Source organism: Lynx rufus, unplaced genomic scaffold, assembly GCF_022079265.1.
Source record: "Lynx rufus isolate CCGP_SWC_20201006 ecotype Redwood Valley unplaced genomic scaffold, mLynRuf1.p SCAF_14, whole genome shotgun sequence".
Classification (NCBI taxonomy): Eukaryota; Metazoa; Chordata; class Mammalia; order Carnivora; family Felidae; genus Lynx; species Lynx rufus.
The window spans coordinates 14,641,664-14,662,093 of NW_025814828.1; the positions used below are offsets into that span (position 1 = coordinate 14,641,664).

At 37.5% G+C, this 20,430-nt stretch overlaps 2 protein-coding genes across 2 annotated transcripts in view; both read left to right on the top strand.

The window, feature by feature from the left end:
- CDKL5 (cyclin dependent kinase like 5) overlaps positions 1 to 20,430 on the top strand; it is a 192,591-nt gene that overhangs the window by 78,028 nt on the left and 94,133 nt on the right. The gene's annotated exons all lie outside the window — the stretch shown is intronic.
- On the top strand, positions 16,977 to 18,966 carry LOC124509395 (gap junction alpha-1 protein-like). The gene is given in 2 exon segments (XM_047075964.1): positions 16,977 to 17,968; positions 17,971 to 18,966. Coding segments are annotated over 2 exon segments (900 nt in total). The 5' UTR covers positions 16,977 to 17,140; the 3' UTR covers positions 18,043 to 18,966.

Sequence of the window (20,430 nt, forward strand, 5' to 3'; positions counted from 1 at the left end):
GATGAATCAACAATGAGAAATTGAATATATGGGATTATTTTCTTTGTCATTACTTTCCTCCTTATTTAAATAAAAGTAAGATGTGTGTTCCTGCTTCTTGTCTATAAAATTTCTAGCATTTGAAGAAAATTAGAGAGAGGCTTGGGTTTTTAATAAAGATTGTAGGAAGCTGGAAATATTTAAGTATTATTTCACCATAATCATTTTTTGAAGTAATTACACTTCCCTAAATGACTTTAATTTATTGCGCGTTATGGAGATTAACGAGATGCCAATGTTAAAATGGGCTTTGGGTCGGTAACAAAGATAATAGGAATCATCAGTTGGGGAAGACCTCTTCTGTCTACTCTTAAAGATGCACTTATATAGAACCATTACTTCTGTGTGGTTTCCTCTCTTGACCGATTTTTTCTTACTGATCAATTAATTGTGGAAAAGTTCCTGGAACACTACAGCAGTCTTACCAAAATCATATTTCTGTGTATTATAATATTTTGCATTTTAAATTCTGCTAGTCTTTTGATAAGGGACAAACTGCCTATGTTTTTGTTGTCTTGTTATCAATAAAAGTAATAATGGCTTATGTGTCAATTTCCAGGTGAGTCTAACTTCTTCCAGGAACTAAAAGAATTTTTAGCTTTTACCAGCTTCATGGTTATCTTTATCCTCATCATCCTAATCTAGATTTGTTTTGTTTGTTTGTTTGTTTGTTTGTTTGTTTGTTTTTTAGTAAATGGGATTAAAAAAATGGTCCTGTTAGAACTGGCAGGTACTAACTATGCATGCATTGTCTACACAAGGAAGACTTTAGCTTGTTCATCCTTCTCACAGTGACTCAACTCCTAAATGATTTGTCCATCCCTCCTGCACACACTCCTCCACCTCCCAACCAGGGGATGAGTTGGCTGGGGCACTAGATGGACGTTAAAGTCTTCTTTGTATGCTAATTGTAAAAACATAATTAGTTCAAAGAAAAGAATGTTCTATACCTTTTTCAGATGAGTAATTTCGTTAGCCTCTGATACATGTCTGTGCTTAAGGGATTTATACTAGCTCTTTAATGCAACTTTTCAAAACTTCAGGAGCAAAAATGAAAGTAAATAATTTTTTTTACACAGCCTTGAAATATGTATTCACTGGTAATACAGGAAAAGGAACGTCTCAACAAATGCCCATATGGTGGATACTTTTAAGTAGTTAAGCTTAACAATTGTTGAAATCACTAGCTGGAAAGTAGTACACAGTGATCTATTTCTATATAAATAGTAATCCAACCCTGAAATACTATTAGAAGCTACAGTTTATATTCTATAAATGCTTTTGAGCTTTACTCTTTCCCAATTTAAAGGTTTGTTTCATATGTTCAAACCTTTTCATTTTAAAACATCCAGTTAAATACATTTTCTTGTACCTCCTGTATTGAAAGCACTGTGTTCTAGGCATGGCATTATAAAGTAAAATTCAATCAAATATCTGTTTGAGAAAAATCTGTTGAGTGCCCACAAAATGTCAGGTACTCTGCTTGGAACTGGCTCTGTAGAAATCAATAAATAATTCCTACTTTTGAGGAATTTAGTCTAGTATTTATAAATCAACAAATACAAGATCATGTTTACTTCTGTCAGGAAGCTTAACACATAAATTGGAAGAGGATAATTTGAGAGAAGATTATAGTGGAAATGATAGTGTGAAAGCTTTTCCCCCATTTTTCAATACATTCTTCATTAGAGCCTGCTTAGGAAAAAACTCATGTCAGTAATAAAGGAGAAAAGAAAAGAAATCAGTATTTCCCAGAACCCCGTAAAAGGACTACCACAAAAATGGGAATAAATTAGGAGGTAGCGCTATTAGTTGAGGGCAGCTGAATAAGAATGGTACAAGTGGGAAGTTTTGTTTACTTCTGAGTGCCAGAGGGCCCAGAATCCTAGGCGGAGTATTGATGGATTGTAGAACCTTCCCCAAATGGCACAGCTGAAACTTGATCCACGTGGCCCAGGCCATTTCCTTTAGGACCGCCATATTAGGATGGGCAGGAGTGCCTACCCTGACAGTGTAGATCTGGAGTTGGCAAACTTCTGCCCGTGCTCCAAATGTGGCCCACTGCCTATTTGACAAATAAAATTGTGTTGGAACACAGCCATACTCGTTCATTTCTGTATTTCCTATGGATGCTTTTGTACTAAAATAATAATAGTTGAGTAGTTGCGACAGAGACTGTATGACATACAAAGCATACAATTTTTATTGTGGCCCTTAACAGAAAGAGCTTGCTGACTCCTGATGTTGAACAAGCCCCAACTGGGAAAATACGGTGGACTGCATAGTGGTCTCGGTGGATCATCCATCTCAATTTCTATTTGTCTCTTTGCCCCTTGTGCTCTTGGAGCCTGAGAAATAGAGTTAATAAAGTGTGAGACTTCCACTGAAAATTGCTTTTCCCTTGAGCTGGGCTTCGGTAAATTGTTGGGATGGCTGTGTAGGAAATTTTGTATTGCTTACCTCTCACATTTCAGCTGTCACAGAAGTGAACTTTGCTAGGGACTGGGCATACAGAGACACAGCGTATTTACATTGACTATGTCCCATCACTGGCCTCAGTAACTCTTTTCATCCAAAGGTGAATACAAAGAATAAAACAGTCTTCCCTGAGACTATGAAAGAATACTTGAGTTTAAGAGAAAGAGATTTCTCACAAATATGAACAGTAAAATTCTTTGGAGACTAAAGCCAGGAGGTATCTTCCTAATATAATTCAAGTGAAAATAAATGAGAAGTTAACAAGAAATAGTAGTAATTTCTGTTTCAAGTACCTCTTGACTTCTAGGTATTATGCTAGATGCCTTATTTTCATTACTTTAAATCTTCCTAACAATTATAAATTAATATTACCTTCTTTTTACATGGGGGAAACTGATCCTCAATAGGTTAATTTCCTGAAGGTCATACAAGTTAGGAAGTGGAAGAGCCTGGAATTAAGCTACATTTTAGGTCCATCATTTTTTTAAAAAATTGAAGTAAAATTGGCATAACATAAAATCAGTCATTTTAAAGTATACAGTTCAGTGGCATTTAGTGCCTTCACCGTGTTGTGCAATCACTATCTCTGTCAAGTACAAAGTATTTTCATGACCTCAAGAAAAACCCTCGTGGGGCACCTGGGTGACTCAGTCGGTTAAGCGTCAGACTCTTGATACGGGCTCAGGTCATGATCTTAAGGTTTGTGAGATAGGGCCCCGCATCGTGCTCTGTGCTGACAGCATGGAACCTGCTTGGGATTCTCTCTCCCCATCTCTTTCTGCCCCTCCCCCACTTGTTCTCTCTTTGTCTCAGAATAAATAAATAAACATTAAAAAAGAAAAGAAAACCTCATGCCCATGAAGTGCCCATTCCCCGTGTCTCCTCCTCCCCATCCCTGGCAGTCATCAATCTACTTTCTGTATCTATAGGTTTACCTATTCTGGACATTTCCTGTAAATGGGATCACATACAATGTGTGACCTTTGTAGTTTGCCTTCTTTCACTTAGCATAATGTTTTTGAGATTCATCCATATTGTAGCATGTATCCATACTTCATTCCTCTTTATGACTGAATAATATTCCATTGTATGAATATATCACATTTTGTCTATGCATCTATGCATTCGTCTGTCATTGGACATGTGGGTTGTTTCCGCCTGTTGACTATTGTGAACAGTGCTGCTGTGAACTTTCATGTACAAGTTTTGTTTGAATTCCTGTTTTCAATTCTTTCTGGGTGTATACCAAGAGTAGAAGTGCTAGGTAATATGGAAGTTCTATGTTCAACTTTTTGAGGAACCACAAAACTGTTTCCACAGTGGCTACACCACTTTATGTTCCCACCAGCAATATGCAAGTGTTCCAGTTTTTCCATATGCTTGCCAACACTTGTTTTCTTATTTTTTTGTTGTTGTTGTGGCTATCTTAGCTGACATAAAGTGGTAGCATATTGTGTATTTGATTTGCAAGTCCATAATGATTTGTGACGTTGAGTTTCTTTTCTTGTACTTGTTGGCCATTTGCCTATCTTCTTTGGAAAAATGTCTCTTCGAGTTCTTTGCCCATTTTTAAATTGGGTTTTTATTGTTCAGTTGCAAGAGTTCTTTATATATTCTGGATATAAGTCTTTTATTAAGTGTGTGGTTTGCAAGTATTTTTTCTCATTCTGTAGATTGTCTGTTTACTTGATAGTGTCCTTTGCATAAAGTGCAGTTTATTTTTTCCTCTATTGCCCATGTTTTTGAAACCACTGCCAAATTCAAGGTCATGATGGCTTATGCCTTTTTAAAACTTAATAGTTTAGGGGCGCCTAAGTGGCTCAGTTGGTTAAGCGTCTGACTTCAGCTCAGGTCATGATCTTACAGTCCGTGAGTTTGAGCCCCGCATCAGGCTCTGTGCTGACAGCTCAGAGCCTGGAGCCTGCTTTGGATTCTGTGTCTCCTCTCTCTGCCCCTCCCCTGCTCATGCTCTCTCTGTCTCAAAAATAAATAAAAACATTTAAAAAATTAAAAGTTAATAGTTTAATTTTAGCTTTTATATTTATGTGGTTATTCCATTTTGAGTTAATTTTTATATGTGGTATGAGATAGGGGTCCAACTTCATTCTTTTGGATGTTGGGTATGCAGTTGTCCTAACACCATTTGTTGAAGAGACAGTTTTTTCCCTGTTTATTGGTATTGCCACCCTTGTTGAAAATAAATTGACCATCAATATATTAGTTTATTTCCAGACTCTCAATTTTATTCCATCGGTCTGTGTGTCTGTCCTTATGTCAGTGCCACACTGTTTTGATTACTGTGGATTTGTAGTAAGTTTTGAAATCAGTGAGTATGAATCCACCAACTTTGTTTCTTCTTTTTTCAATACTCATTTGGTTATTGAGAGCCCCTTGCAACTCCATATGAATCTGAGGATTAGCTTTTCCATTTGTGAAAAAAAAGGCCATTGGAATTTTGATAGAGAGTCCATTGAATCTGTGGATTACTTTGCATAGTATTCTTACCATAACAATATAAATTTTTCCAATCTGTGAATGTAAGACCTGTTTATTTAAGTCTTCTTTAACTTCTTTCATCAGTACTTTGTAGTTTTCAATGTATTAGTCTTTTACATGCTTGGTTACATTTATTCCTAGGTAATTATTCATTTGGATGCTCTTTTTTTTAAAAGTTTATTTATTTTTTTGAGAGAGAGAGGAGTGGGGAGTGGGGCAGAGAGAGACGGAGACAGAGAATCCTAAGCAGGCTCCATGCTATGAGCATGGAGCCCCATGTGGGGCTTGAACTCATGAACCACGAGCTCACGACCTGAGCCGAAATCAAGAGTTGGATGCTTAACCTACTGAGCCACCCAGGTGCCCCTGGATGCTATTTTAAATGAAATTGCTTTCTTAATTTCCATTTTGGATTGCCAGTTGCTAGTATAGAGAAATACTACTGATTTTTTATTATTGTGGTAAAATATGTATAACAAGATTTGCCATTTTAACCATTTCTAAGTGTACAGTTCAGTGGCATCATCGCATTCGCAGTGTTGTGTAACCATCACCAATATATTTCCAATTTTCTTTATCCTACACAAAAGAAACTGTAGCAATTAAGCAGTAACTCCCCCATTACCCCTTACCCCCAGCATGTAGCAACTTCTAATCTACTTTCTGTCTCTACAGTTTTGCCTATTTTAGACACTTTGTATAAGTGGAATAATACAATATTTGTCTTTTTAGTATATGTGCTGCCGAAGCGAGCACAATATTTGTCTTTTTGTGTCTGGCTTCTATTACTTAGCATAATGTTTTCAAGGTTCATTCATGTTGTAGTATGTGTCAGAACTTCATTCCTTTTTATGCGAAATAATACTCTGTTGTATGTATATACCACATTTTGCTTATCCATTCATTTGTTGATGGACACTTGAATTGCTTCCACTTTTGGCTAATGTGAATAATGTTCCTATGAACATTCACATACAAGTATCTGAGTCCTTCCTCTTAATTCTTTTGTATATATACCTAGGAATAGAATTGCTGGGTCAAATGTAATTATGTGTCTAACATTTTGTAGACTACTGGCTATCGTGTTTTGATTTTTTATCCTGTAGTTTTGCTGAATTTGTTAGCTGTAAGGTGTGGATTCTTTTGGATTTTCTCTCTATAATTATATCATCTGTGGATGAGAGTAGTTTCATTTCTTCCTTTTTAAAATTTTATTTACTTATTTTTATTTTTATTTTAAAGTTTATTTTGAGAGAGAGAAAGAGTGCACAGGTGCAGGAGGGGTAGAGAGAGAGGGAGAGAGAGAGAATCCCAAGCAGGCACTGTCAGCACAGAGCCCGATGCAGGGCTTGAACTCATGAACATGAGATCGTGACCTGAGCCAAAATCAAGAGTCGGGATGCTTAACAGACTAAACCACACAGGTGTGCTATTTTTATTTTTTTATATATTTTATTTTTAAGTAATCTTTACACTCAACGTGGGGCTTGAACTCACAACTTCAAGATGAAGAGTCGCGTGCTTTGCTGATTGAGCCAGCCAGGTGCCCTTATTTCTTCCCTTTTAATCTGGAAACTTTTTATTTCTTTGTCTTGCCTAGTTGTTCTGGCTAGAATTTTTAGTACAGTGTTATTAAGTGGCAAAAGTGGACACCTTCACCTTGTTCCTGATCTTGGGGAGACGGCTTTCTGTCTTTTAAATCACTGAGTATGCATGATGTTAGTTGTTGATCTTTCATAAATGTGCTTTATCAGGTTGAGGAAGTTGTCTTCTATTTATTGTCTGCTTGTCCATCATGGATATGGTGTGTAGGGTAAAGTAGGTACGCAGTTTAAAATGCACATTGAGCTCATATCACACAGTAGTTACCTCTTTTATCAAGTTTTTTCATGGTCGTTTTAAGGTTTTGACTAGTTGCAGAGTTCTAGAAACTGATTCTAATACTTTTTCCAGCCCATTATTTGTTTCTGTGAAAGGACGGAGTCCTAGATTTCCCTATTTTGACATTTTTGGTGATATCACTCTGTGTTTGCACACATTTTCTCCCAGTCATTGATCTCTAACTTCAACAATTTTTTTGGTAGATTGTCCTTTTGGCATTGTATCTAAAATCACATCACCAAAGTCAAGGGTCATCTAGATTTTCTAGGTTACCTTTTAGAAGTCTTGTAATTTTGTATTTAGGTCTGTGATCCACTTTGGGTTAATTTTTGTGAAAGTTACAAGGTTTGTGTCTAGATTCTTTATTTTACATATGAACGTCCAGAACCATTTGTTGAAAAGACCTTTTTTTTCCCATTGGATTGCTTCTGCATCTTTGTCAAAATCAGTTGTGTTTGTGTTGAGTCTATTTTTGGGCTCTGTTCTGTTCCATTGATTTATTCGTCTTTCCTTCACCTAATATCATGCCGTCTTGATTACTATAGCTTTATAGCAAGTCTTAAAATCAGGTGATATCAGTTCTTCAACTTTATTGTTCCTTTTCAATTTTGTGTTAACTATTCTTTTTGCCTTTCCATGTTACTTTTATTTTTATTAAAAATATCTTTTTAATGTTTGTTTATTTTGGAGGTGGGGGGAGGGACAGAGAGAGAGGGAGACATGGAATCCGAAACAGGTTCCAGGCTCTGAGCTCTCAGTACAGAGCCCGATGTGGGGCTTGAACTTACGAACCATGAAATCATGACCTAAGCCAAAGTCAGATGTTTAACCGACCGAGCCATCCAGGCACCATCCATGTTACTTTTAAAATCAGTTTGTTGGCATCCAGAAAATAAATAGCTTACTGGAATTGGGATCACACTGAGTCTATAGATCAAGTTGAGAAGAATTGGCATCCTAATACTGAGTGTTCTAATGCATGAGTGCAGAATATCTCTCCATTTATTTAAATCTTTTGATTTCTTTCAACATAGTTATGTAGGGTTTCGCATAACAGATCTTGCAAATGTTGTGTTAGATTTATACCTCAGTACTTTTGTGTGTGTGATAATGTAAATGGTATTGTTTTTAATTTTTATTTCTAATTATTCATTCCTGGTATGTGGGAAAGCAGTTGATTTTTGTATATTACCCTTGTAACTTGTGACTTAGCTAGAACTGTTTATTAGTTCCAGGAGTTTTTCATTGTAGGTTTTTTGAGGTTTTCTTCATGGGCAAGCCAATCATCTGTGAACAAAACAGTTTATTTTTTCTTTGCCAATCTGTATACCTTTCATTTCTTTTTCTTATTGTATTAGTTATGACTTCCAATAAAATGTTGAATAAAAGTGGTAAGAGGGGGAGCGCCTGGGTGGCTCGGTTGGTTGAGCGACCGACTTTGGCTCAGGTCATGATCTCGCGGTCTGTGAGTTCGAGCCCCGCGTCGGGCTCTGTGCTGACAGCTCAGAGCCTGGAGCCTGCTTCTGATTCTATGTCTCCCTCTCTCTATGCCCCTCCCCCGCTCATGCTCTGTCTCTCTCTGTCTCAGAAAAGAATTAAAAAAAAAAAAATTAAAAAAAGAAAAAAGTGGTAAGAGGGGTCATCCTTACCTTATTCCTGAGCTTAGTGGGAAGGCATGTGGTTTCTTACCATTAAGCATGATGTTAACTGTAGAATTTTTGTAGATGTTCTTTATTAAGTTGAGGAACTTCTATTCCTAGATTACTAAGAGTTTATATCCAAATGGGTTTGGGTTTTGTCATTGCTTTTCTGCATCAATTGATATGATGATGTGACATTTCTATTTTAGCTCACTGATGATGGTAGATTACATGAATTGATTTTAGAATGGTGAGCCAACCTTGCACACCTGGGACAAATCCCACATTGTCATGGTGTATCATTCTTTTTATACATTGCTGTTTATGCTTTGCCAATATTTTTTGAGGATTTCTACATCTGTGTTCATGAGAGAGATTCACCTGTAGCTTACCTTTATTTTAATGTTTTTATCTGGTTTTGGTATTAAGGTAATACTGGCTTCATGGAGTGAGTTAAGAAGTGTTCCTCTACTTCTGGAAGAGAGAGATTTTTCTGGAAGAGATTGTAGAGAGTTAGTATAATCTCTCCTTAAGTGTTTAGTAGAAGTCACCAGTGAAACTATCTGGATATGGGACTTTTGTTTTAGAAGGTTATATTGGTTGAGTTTCTTCCATACATACAGGCCTATTCAGACTATTATTCCTTGGATAAATGTTGATAGTTTGTATATTTCAAGGAGTTGGTCCATTTACCTAAGTTAGCAAATTTATAGCATAGATTTGTTCATAATATTCCTCCATAATATTCCTTTATTATTCCTTTAATGTCCATGTGATTTGTAGTGATGACTCTTCTTTCATATCTGATATTAATAATTTGTGTTTTTTCTCTTTTTCTTGGTTAGCCTCGCTAGAGGTTTATGAATTTTACTGTTCTTTTAAAAGAGCCAGCTTTTGTTTTCATTGATTTTCACTGTTGAGTTTCTGTTTTCAATTTCATTGATTACTTCTGTTATTTTTATTATTCTTTGCTTCTTGCTTTAGGCTTAAGTTATCCCTCTTTGTATTATTTCCTAAGATAGAAGATTAGTTACTGATTTTATTTATTTTTTTTAGTTACTGATTTTAGGTCTGTTTTCTTTTCTAATATATGCATTCCATGCTACAAACTTTTTTCTATACACTGCTTTTGCTGCATCACACAATTTTGTTTTATACTTTCATTTAGTTCAAAATATTTTTAAATTCAAGATTTCTTTTTGACCTGTGTGTTATTTTATTTTATTTATTTATTTTCTTAAATTTAAGTAAGTTCTACACTGAATGTGGGGTTTGTACTCATGACCCTGAGATCAAGAGTCACTTACTCCACTAACTGAGATAGCCAGGAGCCACTGACTTGTGTGTTATTTAGAAGTGTCTTGTTTAATCTCTAAATATTTTGAGATTTCCCAGCTTTATGTTATTGATTTCTAGTTCAATTCCATTGTGTTGTGAGAGTATACTTTGTATGATTTTTATGCTTTAAAATTTGTTGTGTTTTATGGCCCAGAATTTGGTCCACTTTGATGAATGCTTGATATAAGCTTGAGAAGAATATGTGTTGTGCTTCTGTTGGAAGAAGTATTACGTAAATGTCTGGTAGGTCTAGTTAGTTAATGGTGCTGTTCAGTTCACCTATATCCTTACTCAATTTTTATCTGCAGGATCTGTCAGTTACTGGAAGTTGAGGAGCGGGTGTTAAAGTCTCCAACTATAATGGTGGATTTGTCTGTTTCTCCTTGCAGTTCTGTCAATATTTGCCTCATGAATTTTGATGTCCTCTTGTTTGGTGCATATGCATATTAAGGATTATTATGTCTTCTTGGAGAATGTATCATTTTATAATGTCCGTCTTTATTCCTGATGATTTTCTTTGTTCTGAAATCTGATTTGTATAAAATTGATATAGCTATTCCAGCTTTCTTTAGTGTTAACGTGATATACCTTTTTGTATCCCTTTGCTTTTAACCTATCTGTGTCTTTATTTAAAGTGGCTTTTAAAAATCCATTCTCACAATCTCTTTTAATTGACGTATTTAGGCCATTCACATTTAAGGTGATTATTAATATATTTGGATCAGTATGAACCATTTTTGTAACTTTTCTGTTTGTTACACTTCTTCTTTTTTTATTTAAAAAAAAAATTTTTTTTTAGTAATCTCTACACCCAACAAGATCAAGGGGTTATGAGCCAGCCAGGCAACCCCCCCGCCCTTTTTTTTTTTTTTTTAACAAAAACATTTCTTTCCTTTTCTTCCTTCTGGTTTTAATGGACTGTTTTATGTGATTCTATTTTCTCTCTTGTCTTAGCATGTCCATTATACTTCTTTAAAAAGAGTTTGTCAGGGGCGCCTGGGTGGCTCAGGTCATGATCTCACGGTTTGTGAGTTTGAGCCCCTTATTGGGCTCTTTGCGTCAGCACAGAGCCTGCTTTGGATCCTCTGTCTCCCTCTCTCTCTGCCGCTACCACGCTCACACTCTCCTACTCTCTGTCTTTCTCTCAAAAATAAACACTAAAAAAAAAAAAAAAGGTTTTTAGTCATTGCCCTGGAGCTTGCCTCATACAACGTTGGTCTCTAAGTCTGCTATCAGATAACTGTATTCTGCTTCTCAGGCAGTATGTGTACCTTAAACTAGAATTTTCTGAATTCCTCCCTCCCATCCCCCTTGTAACATTGCTGTCATTCGTTCATTTTACTTATCCCTATGCTATAATCAGTGAATACACTGTTACTATTCTTTGAATGGGTATCTATTTTTTTTTTCATGTTTATTTATTTTTGAGAGAGACAGAACACAAGTGGGGAGGGGCAGAGAGAAGGAGACACACAACCTGAAGTAGGCTCCAGGCCCTGACCTGTCAGCACAGATGCCGATGCGGGGCTTGAACTCATGAACCAATGAGATCATGACCTGAGCTGAAGTCGGATGCTCAACTGACTGAGCCACCCAGGTGCCCTTGAATGGTTATCTATTAATTAAGAATAGGAAAAACACATTTTATTTTGCCTTCATTTATTCCTTCTCCAGTGCTCTTACCTCGTTTAGATCTGACTTGCTGACCTGTATAATTTTCCTTCTCTAAAGAACTTTTTAAAAGATTTTACTAGGCTGATCCACTGTTGTTGTTTTTTTTTAAATTTTTTTAAATGTTTATTTTTTTGAGAGATAGAGAGCGTGAGTAGGGGAGGGGGTGCAGAGAGAGAAAGAGAGAGAGAGAGAGAGTCAGAGATTCCCAAGCAGGCTCCAGGGTCTGAGCTGTCAGCACAGAGCCCAATGTGGGTCTCAAATTCATGAACCGTGAAACCATGACCTGAGCCAAAGTTGGACGCTTAACTGACTGAGCCACCCAGGTGCCCCAAGACTGATCCACTGTTAGAAAACTTCACTCAGTTTTGGTTTATCTGAAAAAGTATTTCTCCTTTTGAGAGGTAATTTCAATGAATAATTTTTTTATCCCAACACTTTAAATATTCTACTTTATGGCTTCTGAAAACAGTTGGATGTACTTCTTATCCTTGTTATCTGTAGGTAAGATATTTTTTCCCTCTAGCTTTTTTCATGATTTTCTCTTTATGTTTATTTTTCTGTAGTTTGAATATGATGTAGTTTAGGTGTAGATTTTTTGGTATTTATCTTGCTAGGTCTGCTCTGAGCTTTTTGATGTGCAGTGGTTTGGTGTCATTAATTTTGGAAGATTTTTGGACATTATTTCTTCAAATATTTCTTCTCCTTTGTCTCATTCTCTTCCTTATGGTATTCTGGTTATACCTTTTATAATTGTTCTGTAGTTCTTAGATATTCTGTTCTGCTTTTTAAAATTCTTTTTTCCCTTTGCATTTAGTTTGGGAAGTTTCTATTGAAATGCCTTTAAATTCACTGGTTCCTTGCTTGGCCATGTCCAATCTACTGATAAGTTCATTAAAAGCATTATTCATTTTTGTTGTAGTGATTTTTATTTGTAGCATTTTCTTTTCATTCTTTCTTCGAGTTGTGCTTACATTACCCATCTGTACTTACATGTTGTCTACTTTTTCCATTAGAGTTCTTAACATAGTAATCATAGTTATTTTATATTCTGTATCTGAAATTATTACTGATAACCCCCAAATCTGTGCCATACGTGAGTCTAATTCTGATGCCTGCTTTGTCTCCTCAGATTGCCTTTTATCTTGCCTTTTAGCATGCTTTTTACTGTTTTTTAAAAGCCAGGATATGTTGGGTAATGGGAACTGAGGTAAATAGGCTTTTAGTGTAATGTTTTATGTTAATTTGACTAGGGTCTGGGCCATTAAATGTTTGTTGTAGGGGTAGGTGCCAGAGGCTTCAGTTTCCTCTAGTGTCTTTATTTTTTGTTTTATTTTTCTCCCCCATTGTCCTTGTATTTCCCTAAGAATTCCTTTTTAAATAGTTTGTTTCTTGCAACTTGTTCAGTTGAAATCCACTGTTACTGTACCAGAACCCTGGTGACATGGTGGTAGAGTATGAGGACGAGGAAGTGTTCTATAATCTTAGGACCAAATCTTAGTCTTTTGGTGGGCTGGAGTCCTGGGCTGCAACTCTCACAAATATTTTTTGGCCTTTTCCTCCCCTTCTTTTCAGGTGAAACAAGAAGGGTAGAGGGGCTATAGCTGGCTAATTTCCCCTCTCCCAGGACAGCATATAAGGCTCTGGTAAATTTTCCCTTGGAGTGTTGGCTTTTGTCATGGAGAACAGTGCAGGCTTATTTCAAAACCATTACTTTCCCCTGGATGTTTTTCCAAAGGGTTCTGTTCTCCTTCCCCTTCCTCAAAAGGGAGAAGGTTTTTATTGGATCTTTATCCTGGGCATTGTTACTTTTCTCCTCCCCTTACCAAAAAGGGGAGGAGATCATTCTTGGATCTTCATGTTCAGAACCTCGTGAAGTCCTGGAGGGTAAAGCCAAAAGATTGTGGAGGACTCTCGTTGGATTGGGTCCGTTGGAGTTCTTACTTGCAAGCCTTTGTTGAAATTACCGTTTAAGTTTTCTCCCCAGTGTATTTCTCTAGCACCTTCTGCTCCAGGTAAGCTGTTCTTGGGTGTGATTCTCTGTATTTGCCTTTCTCTCCAGATTTCAGGAGTTCAGTTTGCTTTATGTCCTTAATTCTCTGATAAGCCTAAGGAAAGTTGATTTTCAGTTTTTTTTCCTCTTGTTATAAGGACAGGAGTGACAATATTCAAGCAGTTTATTTGTAGGAACTGAAACCTGAAGTCTTACATTTATGTTTTAAAATTGGAAATACCTTGTCCAGTTTAAAAATAATTGTTCAGCAAGAGGCTTTTAACTTTTCTGTGAACCATTTGCTTAGCTGAAATGACTCATTCTTAGTTATTTTCATCCCTTTGAATTTTCAGATATGTGTATTTTCAAAGTGCTTATAGCAAGAACTTTTTTAGAACAAAATATTTGAAAAACTTAAGAACTTATTGTAGTTCTAGAAAATTGCTAATAACTTTACTCAAAATTAACTGGAATTATTGATTCCCCCGCGCCCCGCACTGGCTTTTGTTTTTTTTTTTTAATCAGGTATCTTTTAGAGTCCATGCTAAAGTAGTTTCAGGGATTATTGTGTTTAACCTTCACTTAGTGTTTTTACCCCACTTGTTTTTGAAAAAGTAACTCAATTTTCTGAGGCACTTTGAAATCTCTGGAGACGAAGCCAGTGTTTAAGTTTGAAAAACTAATGACAATAAATGCCTAACTCTTATGCTGCCAGTGATTTATTTTCAATTAACCTTGAAGAATGTATTAATTATAAACTGTAGATCTTGGTGACGTTAGCCTAATAGAATCACTTTTAGAATCTGTGTGATAGAGGGCGGTTTGGCTAAAAATGTGTTATTTAAGCAACTGAGAAAGTATGGTGTATACTTAAGAGCCGTATAATTTAATTGCTTGCTAAAAAAAAAAAATGCATTTTGGGAGCCTTCAGTTCTTACCCTTGCAGAACCTTGGGCGATTGAGGCATTGTAAATTGCATTAACCTTGCCCTTTTTTTAGGTTTCATTCTTAATTTTTATTTTTCTCACCGAATCTGTGAAGAATAGCTGTTAAACCAAGAAACAAATTAGCTGAATGGTATTTAAGATTGCTTATTAGCTGGCAAACTCATGTCATATTTAAGAAATATTTTTCTCTTAATTTTCTTAATTGCTTAAAATGAATATCTGTCTTTGGGAATTAAAGTTTTTCAGGAGGGAGAATTAAAATATTATATATTATGGATTTTACCTTAATACACTAAATAAATTTTTTTAGAAATGATGAGTTCATGCTGTATTGAAAGAATTTGATTGAAAATAATTATTTTTTGCCATGTAATAATCAATTAGCTGTGATTTGTTTTAAAATAAGATCCAGGGTTCCTGGCTGGCTCAGTTGTTGGAACATGTGACTCTTGATCTCAGGGTTATGTGTTCAAGCCCTGCATTCGGTGTAGAGATTACTTAAAAATAAAATAAAAATAAAATCTTAAAAAAAAAAACAACAAAAGAAGATCCATTTGTCTAGCATGATTTGAATTGGAGGCAGAAGTCTTTCTTTAGGCTTTTGCTTAGAGACATTTCTTATAAAGAAATAGGCTGTTGGGAGAAAATGGAGAGAGAAGAGCAGGTCTTCAGTAGCAGCACACTTATGTGTTGTGCCCCATGCCAAGTCACATCCAGCCTCAATAGATTAGTGGTCAGTATCCATGTTGCTCCTCCTGAAACTTAATAAAACCAAAACCCCCCACAAACCCCCAAAACACCTGTTGATAAAACGATCTCCTAGAAGAAATCCACATGCATGAACATAGTATGTCAGTATTTTAGTCTTACCAAAAAAAGCTTCTATGTGCTAACAGTTCAACTGAGATAATGATTTATATTTAGTAAATAAGTTTTTAAATTGAGACCTTTGTTGGCGGGGTCCTGACTTCCAATTTCCAGATAAGTTCCTTTCCCTCTCCCTCTCCCTCTCCCTCTCCCTCTCCCTCTCCCTCTCCCTCTCCCTCTCCCTCTCCCTCTCCCCTTCTCTTCCTCTCCTCTTCTCTTCCTCTCTCCCTCCCTCTCTCTCTCTCTTTTTGATCTTGCTACTCTATGCTAACTGGGTTGGCAGCCACCCTTGCAAAAATGTCCCTTCATTCATCACAGCATTCAGGACCACAGTGGCAGGATTGTTTCCCTCTCCAGGGTGAGAGACTCTCAGGATCACCCCCATGATTCTTGACATCCTCTTCTACTTTTGTCACCACTAAAACTCACTGGCTGCCCATTTTAGCACAGAACCATCATCCCTGTACTGTTCAATTGTGTCCTATGTTCTCCCCCAATCTTCCCACTGTCCCCTAGAGATCCTGAACTGCCATTAGTAATTTCTCCCTCAGCTTCAGTCTTGCCCCAGCATCACAGTTTAATCGTGCTCAGGCTGATCTGGGTTTCCTTGAGTTAATTTCTGTCAGTGCCTATTTGTTTACTTCTTAGTACTTATGTAAAATTGCAATTGTACATTCACTTAGCCTTTTTCATCGATTCTAAGATGTACATTTCTGCTCACATTTCTGAAATTGAGGCTCATCTTAACACTAGATGCCCTTAATGCTTTCTGAATGGTAAGTAATGTAATAGTGTATCTTACAATCACTTGTGTCTTAGATTTAATAAAATATTGTACTTTTAACGTTCTGTTTCCCCTAGTTAATTGCAAGTTGCACAAGTACAGGAATTCTGTTTTACTTACTCATAGGGACCAGTGTCCAGTACTGTACCTGGTACCTAGTAGGCACTGAATAAATAATGCTCAAATGAATGGCATTATTTATTTGGTTGTTCCCTTTTCAAAAAAAATTTTTTTTTTCTAAATAGGCTCCATGCCACCATGGGGCTTGAACTCAGCACCGTGAGATCAAGAGTCACATGCTCTACCGACTAAGCCAGCCAGGTGCCCCTATCATTATGTATTTAGGAAATGATGGCTGTAATAAGTTTGAAGACGAAGTGGTCAATATATGCATGTGAAAATTTTTTAATTTTTACTTATTTTGGGGGAGAGAGAGAGAGCACGAGTGGTGGAGGTGGGCGGGGGGCGGGGGGAGAGAATGAGAGAATCCCAAGCAGGTTCCACACTGTCAGTGCAGAGCCCAGCGTGGGGCTCAAACTCATGAACTGTGAGATCATGACCTGAGTGAAAAATAAGAATTGAATGCTCAACTGACTGAGCCACCCAGGCATCCCTGCTTGTGAAATTTTAATTCACTTTCTCTGTTTCAGTATTTATCTTTGGAGATGGCTTTACTCTGGAATTGAAGAAACCTTTAGATACGTTTATTTTGTTCCCTCATTTTTGTAACTCTTCCTATTATTGATATATGTACATCTTTATTTAAAAGTATTTACTCACCATGTATGAAAATGAACCCACATAAGCTTTTATTGGGTATCAGCAGTTGTCTTTCATTAGGAGGAAGAGTGAGGAAGGTACCAAAGGGTGTAGCCAACTTTTATAAACTTTACAGGGTTTTGAGTGCTTGAACTTACTTTTTCATTTTACTTCATCCTCTAAGGAGCACAGTCACTTGGTGTGCCTACTTCACTTCTTTTAAGCGAAAGAACAGCGGACAGGCAGCATGAGTGACTGGGGTTCCTTAGGCCAGCTCCTCGGCAAGGTTCAAACCTACTCCAACCCTGGAGGGAAGGTATGGCTCTCCATCCTTTTCGTATTCCGAATCCTGCTCCTGGGGACAGCAGTTGAGTCAGCCTGGGATGATGAGCAGTTTGCCTTTCGTTGTAATACTCGGCAGCCTGGTTGTGAAAACGTCTGCTACGATAAGTCCTTCCCGATCTCTCACGTGCGCCTCTGGGTGCTGCAGATCATATTTGTGTCTGTCCCCTCACTTTTGTACCTAGTGCATGTATTCTACTTGCTGCGCAAGGAACATAATTCGAAAAGGAAAGGGGAGGAACTGACAGTTGCTCAAACCAATGATGTCAACGTGGAGGAAATCAGAATCGAAATCAAGAAGTTCAAGTTCAGCGCTGAAGAACACTATAAGGTGAAAATGAGAAGGGACTTGCTGCGAATCTATACCGTCAGCATCTTCTTCAAGTCTCTTTTCGAGGTGGCCTTCCTGCTGATCCAGTGGTACATCTATGGATTCAGTCTAAACGCGGTTTACACTTGTAAACGAGACCCCTGCCCGCATCAAGTGGACTGCTTCCTTTCTCGCCCCACAGAGAAAAATATCTTCATTCTCTTCATGCTAGTGGTGTCCTTGGTGTCTCTTGCTTTGAACATCGTCGAGCTATTCTCTGTCTTTGTCAAGAGCATTAAGGACCGTGTGAAAGATTCAGAGAGTGAGTCTTACTATGTTATATCTGGTGTGCTGGGTCCCTCCAAAGACAGTTCATCAGTTGTTGCTCTCTCTGACATGTCCGTTCCCAGGAACAAGCTTGTTTTCCCGGAAACGCAAACAGTTCTTTCTGCCTCAGTTACAGCAAACAAGGAAATGAGCAAAACCGTGCTAAATAGAGTGCATAGCAAGGTTTAATGGGGCAGGCAAGAAGCACCGCCTCTCCACTCGCTCACGCAGCCTTTTAATTTCCCTGATGATAAGCAGATTCTGAGGGAAAAAAACCCAAAAACCCTAGCTACTGGGCAGTAGCCATTGTAGACAGCAGCCATTCTGCAAAGCCAGCAGTCATGCCAGCAGCAGCCTTGATGACCTAGAGATCTAGACACATGCTTGAAAGCATTATGATTTTGCTCAATTGTTAAAGTAAAAGGAAGGTACAATGGAGAGTGTACTTTTGTTCCAGTGGAAGCAGTACTGAACACTGTCAGTCACAAGGCTTAGTGGACATAAAGGGTTCTTTTGGAGTATCTGGGATAGGAGGGGAGAGACGGGGAGGGATTAATTAATCAGAGGAACATCTTGGTATTTAAAATGGTTGACTCGAATAATTTACATTTTAAATAAAGTCTCCATCAGGTGGTACATAAGTAAAGACTTTCTCTCCCATATTCCCCAAGAATGGTTCAGTGTATATGAAGGAGTGATAGATATTTGTGATGTGTTGGTACAGACACAGTATAAACTCATGAACATGGATTATTAAAATAATGCAGTGTTCAAATTTGAGCCTTTGTCACAGATTTTGTGGTATGGGCCATATGATGTTTACATTACATAATTCCTACTGTGAAAGTGAAGCACTCCTCCCTCCCCCACTCAGATGCCCCCCTTCAGCCACTTTATTCTATTAGGGACACCGGTTCTGTTCATTACGATTTTTTTCTTTTGTAGAAAGATGTCGGGAATAATGTCCTTTTTCTGAAATGTAATCATTGATACTTGAATGATACACTTTTAGTTCTGTGAACAGCAGTCATTAATGTGAGAAACTTAAAAGGAACGAATAGAGCTGAACTATTAAATGTTCTTACATGAATTTTGCAGCAACTGATAGTTCTTGGCTTTGTTCTACTTAATAAACCTTACATAACAAGCATTATTGTAGAACTTGTATTCTGTTATGAGTTTGGCGGGCAGTCTTTTGGGGTGGCTGGCATTTTTGATGTTTGTACTGAGATTTGGAGTGCAGGAAAGGTTGAAAGAGGTTTGAATATTACCCATGTAACTAATGTGTTGGAAACGTACACTAAAGAAATCTGTTTCTTCAAATACCTTTTCTAAAACTGACAGATGGTTGGTGAAAATGCCGAGCTTAATACTTTGTTCTTGTGCGACAGCTACATCAACAGTTTTGTACACTAAATAGTTTAATATTTCACATTAGACTACTGTCATGTTCAGCTTTATTAGTGCAAATGTAGACCTAGTCCATCATATAGTCTAGAGAATGTTCTTTAGTAAAGTTTAAGAGAACAACCTGCATGTCTGCCTCTGAGAGTTTCTGGCTGCAGTCATCTTTCCTAGTCTTTTGAACTCTTCATTCAGTATATCTTAATCTAAGCAAAATCTACTGCAGAGTTTTAGAAATGGAATTACAGTGATTCCATTACAGAAGGTTTTAGTATCAGCATCTTTAGTTATATGTAGTACGATCAGAGATATACCCACTACTTGGATGTGCAAAAAAATGTAGCTTCTTTTTTTTCTTTTAACTCATCTCCTCTTTTTTTTTAATGTCTATTTTTGAGACAGAGAGAGAGAGTGAATGAGTGAGAGTGGGGGTGGGGCACAGAGAGAGAGAGAGAGAAGGAGACACAGAATCTGAAGCAGGCTCCAGGCTCCGAGCCTGACGTGAGGCTCGAACCCATGAACCGTGACATCATGACCTGAGCCGAAGTCGGACGCTTAACCTACTGAGCTACCCAGACGCCCCATTAACTGATCTACTCTTTATCAGAAGCTTCTTCCCATCCCACAGGGCTCTGAAGGAGGAAGATAGGGACAACTGAAATGGTAAACCTGCCAATCAATAGCCTCTTGCTGTGACATTGTAAATGGTCTCATTTGTAAAACCCAGTCTCTTGGTTCATTGAAGAATTGTTCAGATTTCCTTCTCACAAATTATTTCATGAGGAATAAGCACAGTTATTTACTAATGGGATGTGTGTTTCTGTGGGGCACTGGAAAACCTCTGAAACCTTGGATTGGACATTGCCATGCTCACTTCCTGTTTCACACTGATTTTCACATAATTGCTTGCTTGATTTTGTTAAGAAAAAAATTTTTTTCCTAATGTTTATTTTTGAGAGAGAGAGAAAGAGCATGAGCAGGGGAGGGGTAGAGAGAGAGGGAGACAGAATTCGAGGCAGGAAGCAGGCTCCAGGCTCCAAGCTGTCAGCACAGAGCCTGATGTGGGACTCCAACTCATGAACCGTGAGATCATGACCTGAGCCGAAGTCGGATGCTTAACCGACTGAGCCACCCAGGTGCCCCCCCACCCTCAA